The following is a 17292-nucleotide window of genomic DNA, read 5'->3' as shown; positions in this document are numbered from 1 at the left end:
TGGAGTGAAACACTCCTGATGGGGCGATGGGCTAGTGGGCCCAGAGATTTCAGTCCCAGGCCCCTAATTGTATTAAATAATTTAAATAATTCAGATGCAGAGTTGATGACGTCTGAAATCTGGCGTGGAGAGACGCTATCGGGGCCGGGCTAATCCAGCCCCGCTGTAATCTCCCATCGCTAAAAAATCAGTGCAGCTGAATGTGAGAATCACCCTCCATTGAGACCAGTGTTTCTGTGATTTTCCTCCAAATTATACTGTTCAGTTTTTTTGGTGTTTGGGAGGATTGATAGTTGCTGATACCTTGCGATACATTTTATGTGGCAGCAGTGTGTAATCTGCATTCTGATCAGTGCACAGTTTTAATGCGATCTGAAAAATGTTCATTGAAGCCTACAGTACGATCAAGTTCTTGTAATAACCGGTGTGTCTCTGACAGCGTGATGAGCGGGTAATCAAAAGGACAGCGAATTGTTAAGCGCTACCATTAATTCTGCACTCATTCCACTGACAGAGCTTCATTATTACCAGAATTCAAATGTGATAATTTCTTTCCTGTAAAGATGTATGTTATTGACCAATCAGATATTTCCCCCCATACAGTTATCTAATGACCTTTTACTTGCAATCAAGACTAATAATTTGCAAAGAGTATTCATTGCTGCTGTTAATAAAGTGGTCCATGATTTGTTCTCAATGGAGTATCTAACCAGATGAAAAGAAACAGCCAACCAACTTGAAGTTCACTTTATAGAAGTGTTTTTCATTTTTACCAGCATTTTGGGGAAACAATTTTTACAGGAAAGATAAACACCCTTTTTCAATTGATTCAGATTTATTCATTCAGTACTAAGTGCTGCATACAAGTTCCTTTCACAATGCACATTTGTCACCATAATTCTGTGTCACCGTCTGGTACTAAATCCTGCAGACTAGAATTTATATAACTACAGCATATTTCAAAGTTTATGATATTGAGAAAGGCTTGCTTTTCAAATTATTTTGGTGTTAAAATCTTTCCTGCACAATCCATTCAATAATTGAAGTCATTTGGCCACTGTGCACACTAGACATAGCAGAGCCACATTTTGTGCATTTAATGCTTACTCACAAACAAAAGAGCTTCGAGAAAGGATAAAGACGACTGGGTCCATCAGTTCTGTCCTGTTCGGGCATGCTGCAGTTAAATATCATGGGCTGGATTTTCACAGAGTTGGGCCATCTCCAGAGACCTTTATAAATGACGGGTTGGAGCTGATTCCAGGATCCCTGCCCGTATTCCCAGTGCAGGCAATTTTTGCACGGGGTAAAGGTACGGGCTGACTCCTGACCTGGCCGGCTCCATTACAGGGTAGGCATCTCATACCACCCTGCAGTTTTCGTGGAGTTGGGCCAGCCTCTCAAGGACACATGTTCACATCCCCTCAGTGGAGAAATGAACTGTACGTAGCCTGCTGGGCAGTGCAAGGGGGCAGTGCGAGGGAAGTGTCCAGGAGGTGCCAGGGGCAGTGTCCAGGCAGGTCCCTGGGTAGTGCCAAGGCTGGTGCCTAGGTAGTGCCCAGGCACAACCCTCTCCCCGCTGAGTTGTGCACTCAGCAGAGCTCCCCTGAAAGGTCTGCTTACCAGGTATAACGTGGCTTTGCAATTCTCGTGATATTTTTTGCTTCCATCACCAAACTCGCCAGGCGTGAATGGGTGCGGAAAATCCTGGCCTCCATTTCCACCTGTGAAAATAGACCCCTTGCTGAGCAAATCCATTAGCGAGTCTTGGAGCTCAACCAAACTTGCATAATGAGACCATCTGTGAACTGTATCAACAGAAACAGATAGCCAGGCATCCGTTTCTCTAAATGAGGCACGGAGGTGGCTTGTGGAGTGGCTGGGGTATAGACGGAGGTGGGTTAGAGGGCTTAACAGCTTTCAATACAACTGGGGTAAGGTCCCAGAGAACTGCAGCTGGCATTCTAACCATCTGATCTCGACACTCCCCCATTTCCTCGGCCATATCCAAACTACTTCTGGGATCGGTGGGCCCAACTCGATCCTATCCCCACCCCCTCAGAGTGAAAATAGTGCATTTAGAGGCTATTTATTTGGAGATGGGAGATGGACCTATCGAGTCAAGAAATGTCCCAGTTCGAGCTTCCTGCCTTGATGGCGAAAATCTGACCCTATGACTTTTAGCTATCCAGATATAGCTAACTTCAACTGATGGTTTAGGTTACTTGGCTCTTCTTTACGTATCTAATAGTGCTTCAGCATTGACTTGTTACCAGAATAAGAATGCTGCCGCTTTCTAGCATGCTGACAATTTGTGATACTTTGAACTGTCCTTTGACTTTTCCTTTTAGGATAGGAGGCTGGGTATCATTCAATTATATGGTGCAATGCATCAATGTACCAGTGTGCTGCACCACCAGGCAGCCTCTTGGCCATTATTTTAATTTGAACTGTGAATTCAAATGGAAAGCGCAGTTAAGTTCTACTTCTAATAAATGAAAAATGCTCTGCATTTCAGTGTCAGGATGACTCAATGCTTCTAACAGCTGCTGAGCACATAAGCCACATATGACAGTTTAGTATTGTGGGAGTGTCTCATTTTCAGAGGTGCTGTCCTTTGGCTGGCATCTGAAACATTTGCACGATCCATCTGTTCTACTTGTTTGGTTGGACATTCTTGATCCCATGGCAATATATCAAAAAAAAGCAAGGAGCTTTTCCAGTGCCATGGCAAATATTATTTCCTCAACCAAACTCTTTCCCTTTTCATTCTCTGAGCTGGTTATACGTTCATAAGTTTGAATAGTGGAGAAGCTGGTCATGCAGAAGTCATTTTAGGATTTAGACTGACTCGTCTGCCGTGGATCTGATATACTTAAAAATCATTTAATTTTCTTTCCTACATATAGAACATAGAACATAGAAAAAATACAGCACAAACAGGCCCTTCGGCCCACAAGTTGCGCCGGTCATGTCCCTACCTACCTAGGCTTATATATAGGCTTACCTATAACCCTCAATCCTATTAAGTCCCATGTACTCATCCAGAAGTCTCTTAAAAGACCCTATCGAGTTTGCCTCCACCACCACTGACGGCAGCCGATTCCACTCACCCACCACCCTCTAAGTGAAAAACTTACCCCTGACATCTCCTCTGTACCTACTCCCCAATATAATATAATGTTATAATGTACACATTTTAAAGACTGTGGCCAGAATTCTCCCAAAAATATTTGAAGTGTCGAATTCGCGTGAAAACTGGAGTAATTCACACTGGTTTTTTCATTGGGAGTTCAGAGAAGAATCTCCCATACTTTGTACACTGCAGAGGTCGCGAGCATGAATATCGTTAAAAATCAATGGGCGGGGCCTGTTCTCACGGGAGAGGTAGGCAGCATAGTGTTGAGTGGGCCATTGTGCATGCGCTGATCTGTCAGCGCCGAGTCGGCACATGCGCAGTAGCCCCACCCTGCCGGCCTCCCGATTGTTAGCCAGCTGGATCGCTGGCCAGCCTCACGATCCCGCAATGCTGACCATCCGACTCCCCCCCCCGCACATCCGGGTCCGATCGCTAGCCCCCCAACTAGTCCCAGGCCAGACCCAAACCCCCCCGTCCCAGTCTGTCCCGATCTTCAATTCCCCCCCCCCCCCGAATCCCCACGCTGCAGTCCCGCCCCCCCCAGGCTGACCCCACACCCACCCCACCCCAATCGCTGGTCTCCCTACTTCCCCCACCGATCCTGCCTGCAGAGTGGCAGTGGGACTTCCCATCCCCACTGACTGCCCCATCAGGCCCCATCCCATTAGGAGATGGGAGAATCGCCCCCTGTACATTTTTTCTTTATTCATTCATGGAACATGGGCATCACTGGCTGGCCAACATTTATTGCCCATCCCTAGTTGTTCGAGGGCAGTTGAGAGTCAACCACATTGCTGTGGCTCTGGAGTCACATGTAGGCCAGACCAGGTAAGGATGGCAGATTTCCTTCCCTAAAGAACAGTAGTGAACCAGGTGGATTTTTCCAACCAATTGACAATGGTTTCATGGTCATCAGTAGATTCTTAATTCCAGAAATAATAGATAATATTCTGATTCCTCATATTATGTTACAATCTTCATATTCTCTTTCTACAAACAATATTTAAGCTTGTTTGAGCCTGTTTTGTCGGTAGGTTTGATGATGATCAAGCTGTACCTCAGGAACATTAACATGGTTTTGCTCAATATCTCCTGGTATCCTTACATGTCTAAACCTACCAATCGCAACTTTAAACTTTGCAAGTGACCCATCATGAACAGTTTTTGGGGGACAGTATGTGAGGTTTCCCATATCCATTATGTGAAAAAGAACTTCAGGATTGTATTCTTCAGTGGCCTGGCATCAATTTTAAGACCATGCCCTCTTTTTTCCTTCCAGATTAAATAGTGGGTAAAGTTTGGTGGTTGTGTTTGGGGTCCCATCCACCAGCTGGAACAAAGGTGGCAACATCACCATGGCCATTTCAGGATGTTTGATGGGATTTAGCCTTAATCGGGCACTTGTTGGGCTTGCTGAGGCTTGCAAGAGGATTTTTTCCCCAGCATCTCTCCCATATTGGCAGCAGCACCAACAGCGGTGGCCACTGCTGGTACTGCAGTATGGCCTACCCCAGGGGTTGACACTGGAGGCCCAGGAAAATTGTGAGTGAGCAGATTCTCTGGGTCCAGACTGGTAGCCCCTGATGAGGGCAATGGTAGGGTGTTTAGGGGGTTGGGTGTGGGGCACCTGCAGGAGAAAGCAATTGAATTGAAGGTCAGAGGGATGTCTGGGTCCTTCCATTCCTGTTGGTGCCTTTATCGGGCACCAAGGTCCGGGCCAGAAAGGGCGAATCTGCGAGAGTCCAGGTCTACTGGCCAGGGCATTCCTGTCTCTGCCTGCCACTTGTTGAAGACTAGCAGCAGCAGGATGAAGCACTTAAGTCGCCCTCTTAAGGGCCTCAATTGGTCTCTGGATGGGAAGGCCATCCTTGAGCCTTCCTACCCCAGACTTGATCAGAGGGAAGCGGGAAGGCAGCAGAATATCCATCCTGCACCTTTTCTCTGTCTCCGATCCCACCTCCAGGGATCGGGGCAACGGTAAATTCCTCACAGGGTTTCTGTAACTACTTTCTTAAGTCTCAGGATTAGACAAATAGAAAAGAAATGTATAATATCTTTAAGAAGTACAGTGTTATCTACATTTTGTGTCTCATGTGTATTAATTTACAGCACTGCGTTGCATCTGCCTAACACTACAATCATTATGGGTACTAATTGCAGAAACTGTTACCTTGCAATGCGTTAATGACTTTGTAGAGCTAATGAAATAATAACAATAAATAAATATTTATTCTTATATAATAATAATGTTATTTTCCATGGTAACAGTGTGGTGGAACATTAAATTTTGAATTTGATATACATATAATCATCTCCATGTACCCCTGCACCACAATTCAGAAGATTGTAATTGAGTTATTTTTGTTGATTTGATTCTCAGGTGTATGACAGAATTCCCTGTTACAGAGATTGCAGTCAATATAGCTGGATAGGTGAACCTTGGTCTGTTTGCAGAATCAACAACAGAGAGTCGATACACAGTTGTGGTGAAGGTGTACAGACTCGAAAAGTGAGGTGAGTAGAGGAAACTTAAATTGAAGAATTTTAAGTGCTCTTTTGATTTGAACTCCCAATACAGTATTCTGGTTCTTGTTTTGTTAGAATAAACAGCATTTTTGAAGGTACAAAAAGGGTCTCTATCTTTGTACTGCATTCAAATTATTTGTTGTGGCTTCTTTTAATCAGATTCTTGGAGCAATAGGCGAGTGAGTTTCAATAATAAGAGATGTGAGAGCATTCCATCCTAAGCAGCTTTGATCCTTTTTGATTCAAATATCATCTTGGGTCTGTGAACTAGTGTAATAACATGCATTATTCAAATTCTGGTTACAAGCACATGCTGTGTGTCCATTCCTTTTAAATATTGTATTGAATAAATACATTTTATCTTCTCATGTACAAAAGTTTCAACATTCCAAAAAGGTAGTAAGTTTATCAAAGGATCTTATTTTCATCTTACTTTCAAAGATTTTGGGGTGATTCACCAATCCTGCAGCGCTGATTCTTTTAAGCACAGCGGGCCGGGAGATTTAGGGCGGCGGCCGATCTGCGCGCTCCCCGCTGGGCGTCCAGCCCCAAGCACGACTCCCAGATTTGACGGAAATTGGCACGGTGCCACATGATTTATGTAACTTGAAATTTAGGTGTACTAGCAGGCCGGGTCTGAAGTCTCCGGGCTGTGAGCCTCTCACCTCTCCCGCCACCAGGAGTGTTTCACTCCAGCGGGGTTTACAGTAGCCATCCCACTTTCGGGGAGCTGGTGGCCTGATCTCGCTGGAGTGACGGGGGTGCAATCAGGGCCCCCCAGAGGGTCGGGCACCTGGGGGGGGGGGGGGTGGCTTCTGGGCATTAGCAACTTGCCAGTGCCAGCCTGGGCCCCATAGCAGTGCCCAAGGGGCAAAGTGCCAATGTCCAGGGGGCACCTTGGCGCTGCCCACCAAGCATAGGGCAGTGCAAGGGGGGCAGGGCCTGATGGGGACAGGGTCTGATGGGGACAGGGTCTAATGGGGGCAGGGCCATATGGGGCGATGGGTGGGGGGATCCCACTGCCACTCTGCACTTTGGGCTGAGTGACAGAGGGAGGGAGGCCAGCGATTGGGGTGGCTGCTGCTGTTGGCTATCTGGCCTGATCTCTGCTCTCACCCTCGCCGGTCGGGTTGCTCAGCCCCCACCCTCATTCTCAGCCCCGGTCTCTGGTTGCTTTGGAGTGAATGAATTTTCAAAGCAGAGCTTGGTTTTCAAAATGTAGTCAGGTCAGACTTTTAACTACAAAATTATCCTTTCCAGTCGCTCCCATCCAGATATACACTCCTCATGCTGAAAGCAGTGCCTTTTCAAACAATTCGCCACTACAACCCAGTAACATTGTCTGATCTATTCATAGCTCTGATGGTCCCTTTGGCTGCTGCACTCTACACTCAATATCCCAAAATTTCTCTCAGTTTGTGAAGTTTATTTATTAGTCACAAGTAGGCTTACATTAACACTGCAATGAAGTTACTGTGAATGACCCAAGCCGGGAACTGAACCCAGGTCCCTGGCACTGTAAGGCATCACTATGCCATCATGCCACCGCAGTTCCACATGAGAATGCATCAATTAATGTGATAGGACGGCGAGATAAAATCTGTGTCCTCACACTTTTAGATCTTGGAGGTGTGTTGGCCAATAGCAATGATCCATTGTGCGGTTCAGAAAATGGAAACAACGTAAGATTTTTATATTTAAAAAATGGTCCAATTTGAAAGACTGGGGCAGAAACAGGGAGATGTGGAGAGGTTGTATGTGGACAAATCATTGAACAAAACCCATCTGGAGAAAGGTGAATGTTTGATGACTGACCTTGGTGCTGGGATCGGGCAGCTCCATTGTCCTGTACAACAATCAGAGCCACTGGTTTAGTGCATTGTAAATTCAGCCAGGACATGTCCAGTGGCATATTTCTGTAATGGAGAAATGTCTGTCTACAATCGCTTACATTAAAGAAATCCACAGCCACTCCAATTAGCTAATAATGTGTTTGAAGAAAATATGTAAAAATGTAAAATAGTGTTGAATATTCTTTGTAACGGTGTTACATTTATAAAGCTGAGGGTTGTGAGATACCAGGACGATTATTCATCATCTCCTGGTTATTATTTGTTCGCCCAACTATTGGACGAATTGATTTCAAATGTGGTATTTCCCAATTTTAGGCTTTTTTTAAAGTTAGATTTTATTTTTTGTGCTGTTTGATAAAGTTTGTCAGCTGATTCAAAGTGAGGAAGTGGGGGAAGGGAGCGGGAATGGTGTACTGATTCAAGGGAATGGTGACTGCACAGATCGATCTAATGAAACCATTTTTCTGATCAATGCATGGGAAATGTGCCCTCCACTTCCAACCCCAAACTCATGGGAAACAAGGTGGTGTTAATGAGCAGCAGCCCCTGCCCACCCAGCGTCCATGATGCTGTGTGTGTGTTTGGAGCTGGGGTTACACCTCTGGACTGCTCACTTCTCGCTTGGGTGGCTGGGCCTCAAGCCTCGATGTCTATGTATGCTCCTGGTTGGCTGCCTGGTTGCTACTGCTAGCTTTATCTGGCCTGCCCTGTCCTCTGCTCTCATCCTTGATTTCTGGCCTCCCCCTCGCCCTCCATTCTCAGCCCTGGCCTCTGGTCGAGTGGCCCTATTGCTCCCTGAAAACCACGCAAATTTGGAGCTACCATGCTCTGACTGGGGCTCCCACACTATGGACCCGGGCTGCAGCATTGTATGTTTCATTGTAAGTCTACCTCCGAGAGTCCCCTCTCCTTCAGAATCTACTTCTGCACTGACATAATCTGATGCTGATTCCATTGCACTGACTCCCTGATCCATGTCCAGCTTTCTTATTGCTTCTTTTTGTGCCCATTATCCAAACTTGATGCCAGTGTTTAGCCTTGGTAATTCCCTGGTACTGTTGTAAATTGGCTGAGTTATTTGACCTGTCTTTCATCCTTTCTCTCTTTCTCTGAAGCTAACCAAGTATGGTCGTTTCGAGTAGGTATCGAAAGCAATGGATCAGTTTTAGTTATCCTGTAACCAGTTTTTCTGAACCGCATTTATTGATGTTATGAAATATTAGAATTATAAAGCCAAGTATCTATTGAATGTTGGTTCTGACTTCTTCAATCAGGTGATGATGATTGATGCAGTATTGCAGGGCAATGTTGTCATGTTGCAGGATAGATAGTGGGTTAATGTAATACTCCTTTATTTGGCGGTAGCAGAGAGAGGAAGAAACTCAGGCACTTGTGTCAGAACTCGACCACATTATACAGAAGAGACAATTGACAAGATGTGCTCTGCTGCTCCTGACAGCAGACAGTTGAAGATCCTGTTGTAGATCATGATGACACTTCTCCAGTGGCAGCTGGGCCACTTCCTCAGCAATGCCAAACTCCAAAGCTGTTTGCAGGACGCAGTGCACTCCAACTCGGATGATGGCTTTGTGTCTCACCAGCGATCCTGATGAGATTACGGACTCCTGCGGTCCTTTTCCATTTTGAAAGTCAGAGCTGCAAAGCTCCAATTGCTCTGCGAGCTATTCAACTTTACGGTGACGGATGAGAAATGACTGCAATATAGAAATGGTAAAACATCCGACGGCGCCCCAGCAACAGGAGTGTGCTCCATTTCACATATCTCATGCTGGTTGGAAAGCTCGGCTACTTTTCACAATAATAGATGCTTGTTTTTTTTTGTCTCCCTAGATGTGTGAATAACACAGCTGATGGGCCTGGAGAAAATGTGGATGATGCATTGTGTGATTACGATGAGATGCCAGTTGGAGCCCGCCAGTGTTCCCTCCCCTGTCCAAATGACTGTGTGATGTCTGACTGGGGCCATTGGAGTATTTGTCCAAAAGTGGGTATTTGTTTAGAATGCGTTTGATAAATTTAGAAAAAAAATCACATGACCGTCATTCATGTACTTAGAATGTGTTCCCAAAATTGAAATCAGTCAGATTTTCAGTGCAAGGAACATTTGGTCACGGTGCCACTAGCTGAAATAGATGCTGTCAAATTAATTGTAAATATATTGTGTGCATATACTGTGTATAGTCCAGTTAAACAATTTGCACCTGAATAAGCCGTCACCTCAGGATGTGCAGCATAGATACCAGGTCATACCTAAAGCAAAATAACTGGATAGCAGTCAATCTGATGAATTGTTTTACTATAGAATCCCTGAAACAGCATTCCTTTTCTTGTCCAATTGTTGGATGCTGCTGTTAATGTGACAAATCCAAATTGGGTGTACCGTTGCAACATAGAAAAGTTACAGCACAGAAAGAGGCTAAGAAAGAAAAAGTAAAAAAACCCCCATCTAATCCCACCTTCCGGCACCTGGTCCAGAGCCTTATAGGTTGCAGCACTTTAGATGCAGATCCAGGTACCTATTGATTAAATTGAGTGTTTTTGTCGCCACCAGCAAACCAGACAGTGAATTCCAGACAACCAGCACCCTCCGGGTGAAAAAGATTTTCCAATTATCCTGGGCGGCACGGTGGCACTGCTACCTCACAGCGCCAGGGTTCGATTCCGGCTTGAGTCACTGTCTGAGTGGAGTCTGCACATTCTCCCCTTGTCTGCGTGGGTTTCCTCCGGCTGCGCCAGTTTCCTCCCACAGTCTGGAAGACGTGCTAGTTAGGTGCATTGGCCATGTTAAATTCTTCCTTAGCGTACCTGAAGAGGCGCTGGAGTGTGACGAGTTGGAGATTTTCACAGTAACTTCATTGCAGTGTTAATGTAAGCCTACTTGTGACACTAATAAATAAACTTTAAATTTATGCCCCCTGGTAATTGACCTCTCTGCTCAAGGAATCAGGGCATCCCAGTCGATTTTATCTTGGCCCACATAATTTTGTGCACCTCAATCAGGTCACCCTTTGGCCTCCTGTGTTCTGAGGAGAACAACCCCAGCATATCTAATCTTTCCTCATAGCTGTAATTTTCAAGCCCTGGCAACATTCTTAGAAGTTTCCTCTGTAGTTTCTCCAGATCTGTTGTGCCCTTCCTGTAATGTGGTGAGCAGAACTGTACACAAAATTCCAGCTGTGGCTTAACCAGTGTTTTATACAGTTCCATCATTACATCCCTGCTTTTGTTTCCAATACCTCATCCAATAAAGCAGAGAGTCCCATTTTCTTTCTTTACTACCTTATCCACCTGTTCTGCTACATTCAGGGGTCTGTGGACATGCACTCCAAGGTCTTTCACTTCCTCTACACTTCAAATATCAACCCATTTATTGAGCATTCCCTTGCTACGTTTGCCGTCTCCAAATGGTCACACCTGTCTGGATTGAATTCCATCTACTCCACCAAACCATTAATATCACTCTGGAGTTGACAGATATCCTTTTCACTATCGACTATGCGCCCAGTTTTTGCGTCATCTGCAAATGTCCCTACCATACCACCTCATTTAAGACCAAATCATTAATACATATAATAACAGCAAGGGAGCCACTACTGAGCCCTGTGAAACACCACTAGAAACCATTTAGCATTTGCAGAAACATTCATCGACCGTTTACCCTTTGTTGCCAATGATTGAGCCAATTCTGCATCCAACTCACCACATTCATCTGTATCCCATCGGCATTTATTTTTCTGACTAACCTGCCATGTGGGACCTTGTCAAATGTATGTGGATAAAATCCATGTGGATAATATCAACTGCACTACCCTCATCAATCCTCCTTGTTACTTCCTCAAAAAATTTAGTTAAAGAGGAGGAGTGTGAAATTAGTAAAACACAACTTTTCCCCAACAAAGCCATGCTGATGACTATACATGGTTAATCCACCCCTTTCTAAGTGACAGTTTATCCTGACTCTCAGAATTAATTCAAATAATTTTCCCACTACCAAAGTCAGACTGATTGTTCTATAATTATTTGGCCTGTCTCGCGCACTCTTTTTAAATAATGATACAATCTTTGCAGACCCCAATCCTCTGGCCCCTTATCTGTATCTAGTGAGGATTTGAAAAGGATTATCAGAGTATCTGCTATTTGATCTATGGCTTTTTTGAACAGTCTGGTATACAATCCATCTGGCCCTGGTTATTTATCCACCTTCAAGGATGTCAGTTCCTCCAGTATTTCCTCTCTAACTATGCTTATTGTGTATCTAGTATTTCACACTCCTCCTCTTTAACTAGAATGGCTGCATCCATTGTCGGAAAAACCCATCTAGCTCACTAATGTCCTTTAGGGAAGGAAATCTGTCACCCTTACCTGGTTTGGCCTACATATGATTCCAGAGCCACAGCAATGTGCATGACTCTCACTGCCCTTAGGCAACTAGGGATGGGTATAAATGCTGGTGAGCCAGCAACACCCATGAACCACAAATGAATTTTTAAAATGCCTTATCCTTTGCACTTATGTCTGAGCTCCCCCCATCATTGAGGCAATATTTGTGGAACCTCCTCCTCCAGTCCAGTGAGTTATTTAATTGTCCAGCACCATTCACGGCTGGATGTGGCAGAACCACAGAGCCTAGATCTGATCTGTTGGTTCTGAAATCGCTTACTTCGGTCTATTACTTGCTGCTTATGCTGTTTGGAATGCAAGTAGTCTTGTGTTGTAATTTACTCAGGCTGACATTTCATTTTTAGATATACCTGGTGCTGCTCTTGGTATGCCTTCCTGTACTCTTCATTGAACCAGTGTTGATGCCTTGGCTTGATGTTAAGGTAGAGTTGGGAATATGCTGGGCTCTGTGGTTCAGATTATGGTTGAGTACAATTCAAGAAGGCAACTCACCACCACCTTCTCAAGGGCAATTAGGGATGGGCAATAAATGCTGGTCCAGCCAGCGATGTCCACATCCTATGAATACATTTTTAAAAAATCTTAATCATTTTCCATTATGACGCTAAATCTAACTGATATATGGTCACTATCTACTAAACGGTCATCCACTGTTACTACATCCACTTGCCCAGCTTCATTTCCAAAGAGTAGATCTCTAATCTAATCTGGCTAAGAAACATCTCCAGAATACAGTTCAAGTGTTTTGTACCCTCTGTGGCTTTCACATTGTGTGTATCCCTGTTAATATTAGGCTAGTTGAAGTGCTCAACTACTCTTGCCCTATTGCCCTATTTATTGGTTTTATACTTGGAAATTTACCGACAAATTTTTCTGATATTTCCCTCTTTTGAATAGACCTACCTTGCATTAAGTTGATCTTTCTCTACACCCTAGCTATGACCGTAACATTACATTCTGCACTCTCTCCTTTCCTTCTCTATGTATGGTATGCTTTGTCTGTATAGCACAAGAAACAATACTTTTCACTGTATATCAATACATGTGACAATAATAAATCAAATCAAAGCTCACTTTTTGCAGATCTATAGAACACTCCTAATATCATCATCAACTCTTTTTTATTCCTGAGCTCAATCCATATGGCGTCATTCGATGATTCATCCTTCCTCACATCTGTAATTAATTCTTTAACTAATAATACCCCGCAAAATACTGCAGATACTGGAAAGCTGAAATAAAAACAGAAAAGGCTGGATAAACTCAGCCGGTCTGGCAGCATCTTTTTTCTTATTCATTTGTGGGACATGGGCATCGTTGGCTGGCCAGCATTTATTGCCAATCCCTAGTTGCCCTTGTTCATTGGGCAGTTGAGAGTCAACCACATGCTGTGGCTCTGGAATCACGTATAGGCCAAACCAAGTAACGACGGCAGATTTACTTCCCTAAAGGATATTAGTGAACCAGATGGTTTTTTTCCAACAATCAAGAGTGGTTTCATGGTCATCAGTAGATTCTTAATTCCAGGTATTTTTTTTATTGAATTCAAATTCCACCATCTGCCATGGCGGCATTCGTACCTGGGTCCCCAGAACATTAGCTACGTTTCTGCATTAACAGTCTATTGATAATACCACTAGGCCATCGCTTCCCCTGTGGAGAGATAAACACAATTAACATTTTGAGTCCACCTGACCCTTCTGCAGCCCCACCATTTTTAGACCCTTCTGCACCCCCACCATTAATCAATAGATTATTAATGCAGAAACTCAGCTAACGTTCTGGCGACATCAGCTGTCCTGTCTGAATATGTCCAGAAATGTTGAGGTGCTGCTTTTCTTCTCTTTAAGCCAAGTTTCAAATATAGCAATTGTATCAAGCTGCCATGTGTCTGTCTGTGCCCCCAGCTCTTTGGCTTTGTTTGCTGTACTCTTTGTATTCAAATGGATACATTTTGACACTGCCAAATTCCTTCGCTGTACACTTTTTAACCATTGCTTCTTCAGAGTCACTTGCAAATTTTCTGTACCCATTCCCTGCTTTGAATTAGTCCAATATGAATCTGCCATCAGGTTCCCATCTCAGATGTAGTTATACCATTGAAAAATATTAATCGACGAATAAAACAACAAAAATCTGGTTGCACAAAATGTGCTCTAACTATGGGCAGGATTTACAGTGCAACCTGTCGCATGCTTCGTGGCGGTGGGAGACAGCACGCCATTGTCCAGCGACATGGATCCTCTGGTCCCGCCATTATCGATGGGGTTTTCTGTTGAATGGCCCCTCGCCTCCATGAATCCCATGGTAGGTGTTTACTGTCAGCGGAACTGGAAGATCCTGCCAGCATGAACGGCCAGGAGGTTCACTCCTTGACTTTAGAAATTTAAATTTGCTTTCTCAAGGGGATGAGCAATAAATGCTGACTTTGCCAACGATGATTAAACTTTAAAAAAAATCGTGTCACATCATTGGTGATTAAATGTTCCTTTTAAGTGAGAACTGGAGATGTTGGCATTTGATGGAATCGTCTCCTTTCTTTGTCATTCATTTTAAGTTATTTAAGCTGAATATTGAAACCATTACAGTAGCAACATTACACTGCTGAGTTCACTTTTAAGATTCGGATTTGCAATTGGACTGGAAAACTGAGGTGAAAATGCTGAAATCTGCTTTGTGAGTCCCCCAAAATAATTAAGCCTCTATATTGCAAAAATGCAATTCATTTAAAACAATGTTATTTATTCCAAGCTTGACATTTTAGCTCCTTCCTAAACAGGGGAAAAAAGTAATTAGCGGGTAACCACGAGCTGCTGTAGCTTTTTAATGGTTTCTAAGGCAAGTCGTTGCTTAAGCGACTTATTATGATAAGTTCAGTTTCCCTCTGCAGTTCTGCAAATCGTAGCTCGAAGCCACTAAATACCAATATGTAAATATAATGTGAGCAGCTGACTGGAGCAGTTTTAAATACCGTTGAATTCCATTGTCTTTTTAATTACGGGCTGTTTGCCATTTGTACCTTCCCAGAGAGTAACAGATTGCTTTAGGTAACTGTTGATTGCTGTGCTTAATTACGCAGCCCCATCTGCCTTAATGAGTTAACCTTAGTCAGAAGGAGCAGTCACTTCTACTTCCGTGTTGCAGCAGACACAGTTCAAAGTCTGATACACCAACAGATTGCACTGCTGCTTCGCAGCCTTGTTAATATCAAAGAGCTATCATTTGAAATTTTAAGGAAATTACTTTTCAGTTGTTAATTCTAATTAAAGTCTACTCAGGTCAAAGACAAAAATAACTACCTAGCACATTTAACAACTTTTAATAAGAGCATGTCATTCATTCAATCCCTATCACATAGTTAATGACGTACTGTCTTGCTTTCAACATAGCAACATCTAGAAAAAGAAACTTCCCAAATAGTCTCCTGGAGCTGTATCTTTATTTCCTCGCAAAATATGGAACAATTTCCCACAAAGTGACCAAATTAAGATGTCACTCGTGATCATGGTGTTTAGACTGATAAAGAACAGGATTATAACAGAAAACAATTAAAATTAAAAGTGTGACGTTTAAAGAAGGCAGTTCAAGTTAATAAAATCAACTTGCAACTATCTACCTGGTATCTTGAACTTAGAAAAAAATGACCTAAGGTGTTTCTTTGGGACATGAAACAAGAAAAGACACCAATAGGGCGGGATTTTACAGCCTCGCTCGGTTGACGTCATAAAATCCCGCCCAAGGCCAACAGAGGTTTCCATTCTGGGAACCTCTCTGGCCCCGATTCCGGGGCGGACGAGGTGAGAGAGTTTCGGCCCAAGTCTTCGAAGTTAATCGACAGATAACTAAATAAATGATCAGAGAGGTGGGTTTTACATCGGATCTTAAAGAGGCTCAGGAATCCAAAGGTACATTGAAGGGAGATGGATGCACCAAAGGCCACAGTTAGAGGAATAGAGAATTTTGGAGGGGTTTGTTCAGTAAATCTCACAATGAGGTTCAGAGACTTGAAAGGTTGAACATCACAAGTGTTTTTTGGTAACATAATTATAGATGTAAATACAAAATATAGTCCAGTCCAGGAGGTAACATCATGCTGACTTCCACTTGTGTTTCTCCATTTCACTCTTGCCTCCTGTCTACTGTCACGGATCTCTCAATATCGTAATGTGGTACTGTTATCCAGTCCCACATTAACCACTGTTTTGCAGAACACCCTTATGCTATATCCCCCAACCCCAAGTCTTTAACCAACATATTTATAGAATAATGTTTATTTATGTGCTACCCTTTTTCCACCCCCCGCCCCGACCTACATGTCCTTGTGCTCCTTTGTCCCTCATAATCTTATCTAGCTTCACCTTGAATTTGTCTATGCTATTTGCCTCAATGACTACTACATGTGATAGTGAGTTCCACATTCTAATCACTCTGTGGGTAAATAAGTTTTCCTGAATTTGTTATTGGATTTATTAGTGACTATTGTACATTTAGCACCCCTACTTCTGATCTGGCATGAATATAGAAACATCTTCTCTGTGTCTACCCTGTCAAACCCTTTCGTAATCTTAAAGATCTCAAGGTCACTCCTCTGACTTTGCTTGAAGGAAGAGCACCAACTTGTTCAATCTTCCCTTAGAGGCGTGATCTCTTAGTTCTACCATCGCTCTTGTAAATATTTTTGCACCTTCTCCAATGCATCAATATCCCTTTTATAATATGACAAAGAAAAATGTTCACAGTACTCCAAATGTGGGCTAATAAATGTTTGATACTAATTGAATGTAACCTCTCTAGTTTTCAAATAACTCCATCCAGAAATGAACCCCATTGATTTATTTGCTTTTGTATGGCCTTGTTAACATGAGTTGCTACTATTGCTAATTGTGTATCTGCACTCTGACTCCTCTGTTCATCGATCCCATTCAGAAATATATTTTTCAAGAATGATGTGGCTTCCATTATTCTGAGCAAAATATACAACTGAAATATAATACTATACTAACATATAACTAATTACAAGCTCATTCTGCAAGTGTATTAATATCTTCCTTATGTTATCACACTTCTCCAAATATTGCATTACCTTTACCTACTCTTTATGGTACTTCTTCAAAGGATTCAACAAGGGTGGTCATACATGACCTTCTATTTTGGAATCCATGCTGACTCCTCTTTATCAGACCTTCAGTTTCGAGATGTCTTTGTAACAACATTGAGTAAAAATTCTATTATTTTTTTACCGCTCTTATTAAGCTGATTTGTCTCTGGCAATACACCTGGAGAAGGGGTTTTATTCTATCTAATTTGTTTATCACTTATCTTCCTCCATTCTATCTTAAATGTCTTTATATA

General features: G+C 43.1%; 1 protein-coding gene across 1 annotated transcript in view; it reads left to right on the top strand.

Moving 5' to 3' along the window:
- The window catches only part of thsd7ba (thrombospondin, type I, domain containing 7Ba), a 624788-nt gene that overhangs the window by 476683 nt on the left and 130813 nt on the right, over nucleotides 1-17292 (top strand). Inside the window, 2 exon segments of the mRNA XM_078229305.1 lie at nucleotides 5520-5653; nucleotides 9370-9523. Of these exon segments, the coding sequence (XP_078085431.1) occupies nucleotides 5520-5653; nucleotides 9370-9523 (288 nt within the window).

The sequence above is a fragment of the Mustelus asterias genome, chromosome 14 (assembly GCF_964213995.1).
Source record: "Mustelus asterias chromosome 14, sMusAst1.hap1.1, whole genome shotgun sequence".
NCBI classification, from domain to species: domain Eukaryota; kingdom Metazoa; phylum Chordata; class Chondrichthyes; order Carcharhiniformes; family Triakidae; genus Mustelus; species Mustelus asterias.
This window is presented reverse-complemented; position numbering and strand designations above follow the sequence as displayed.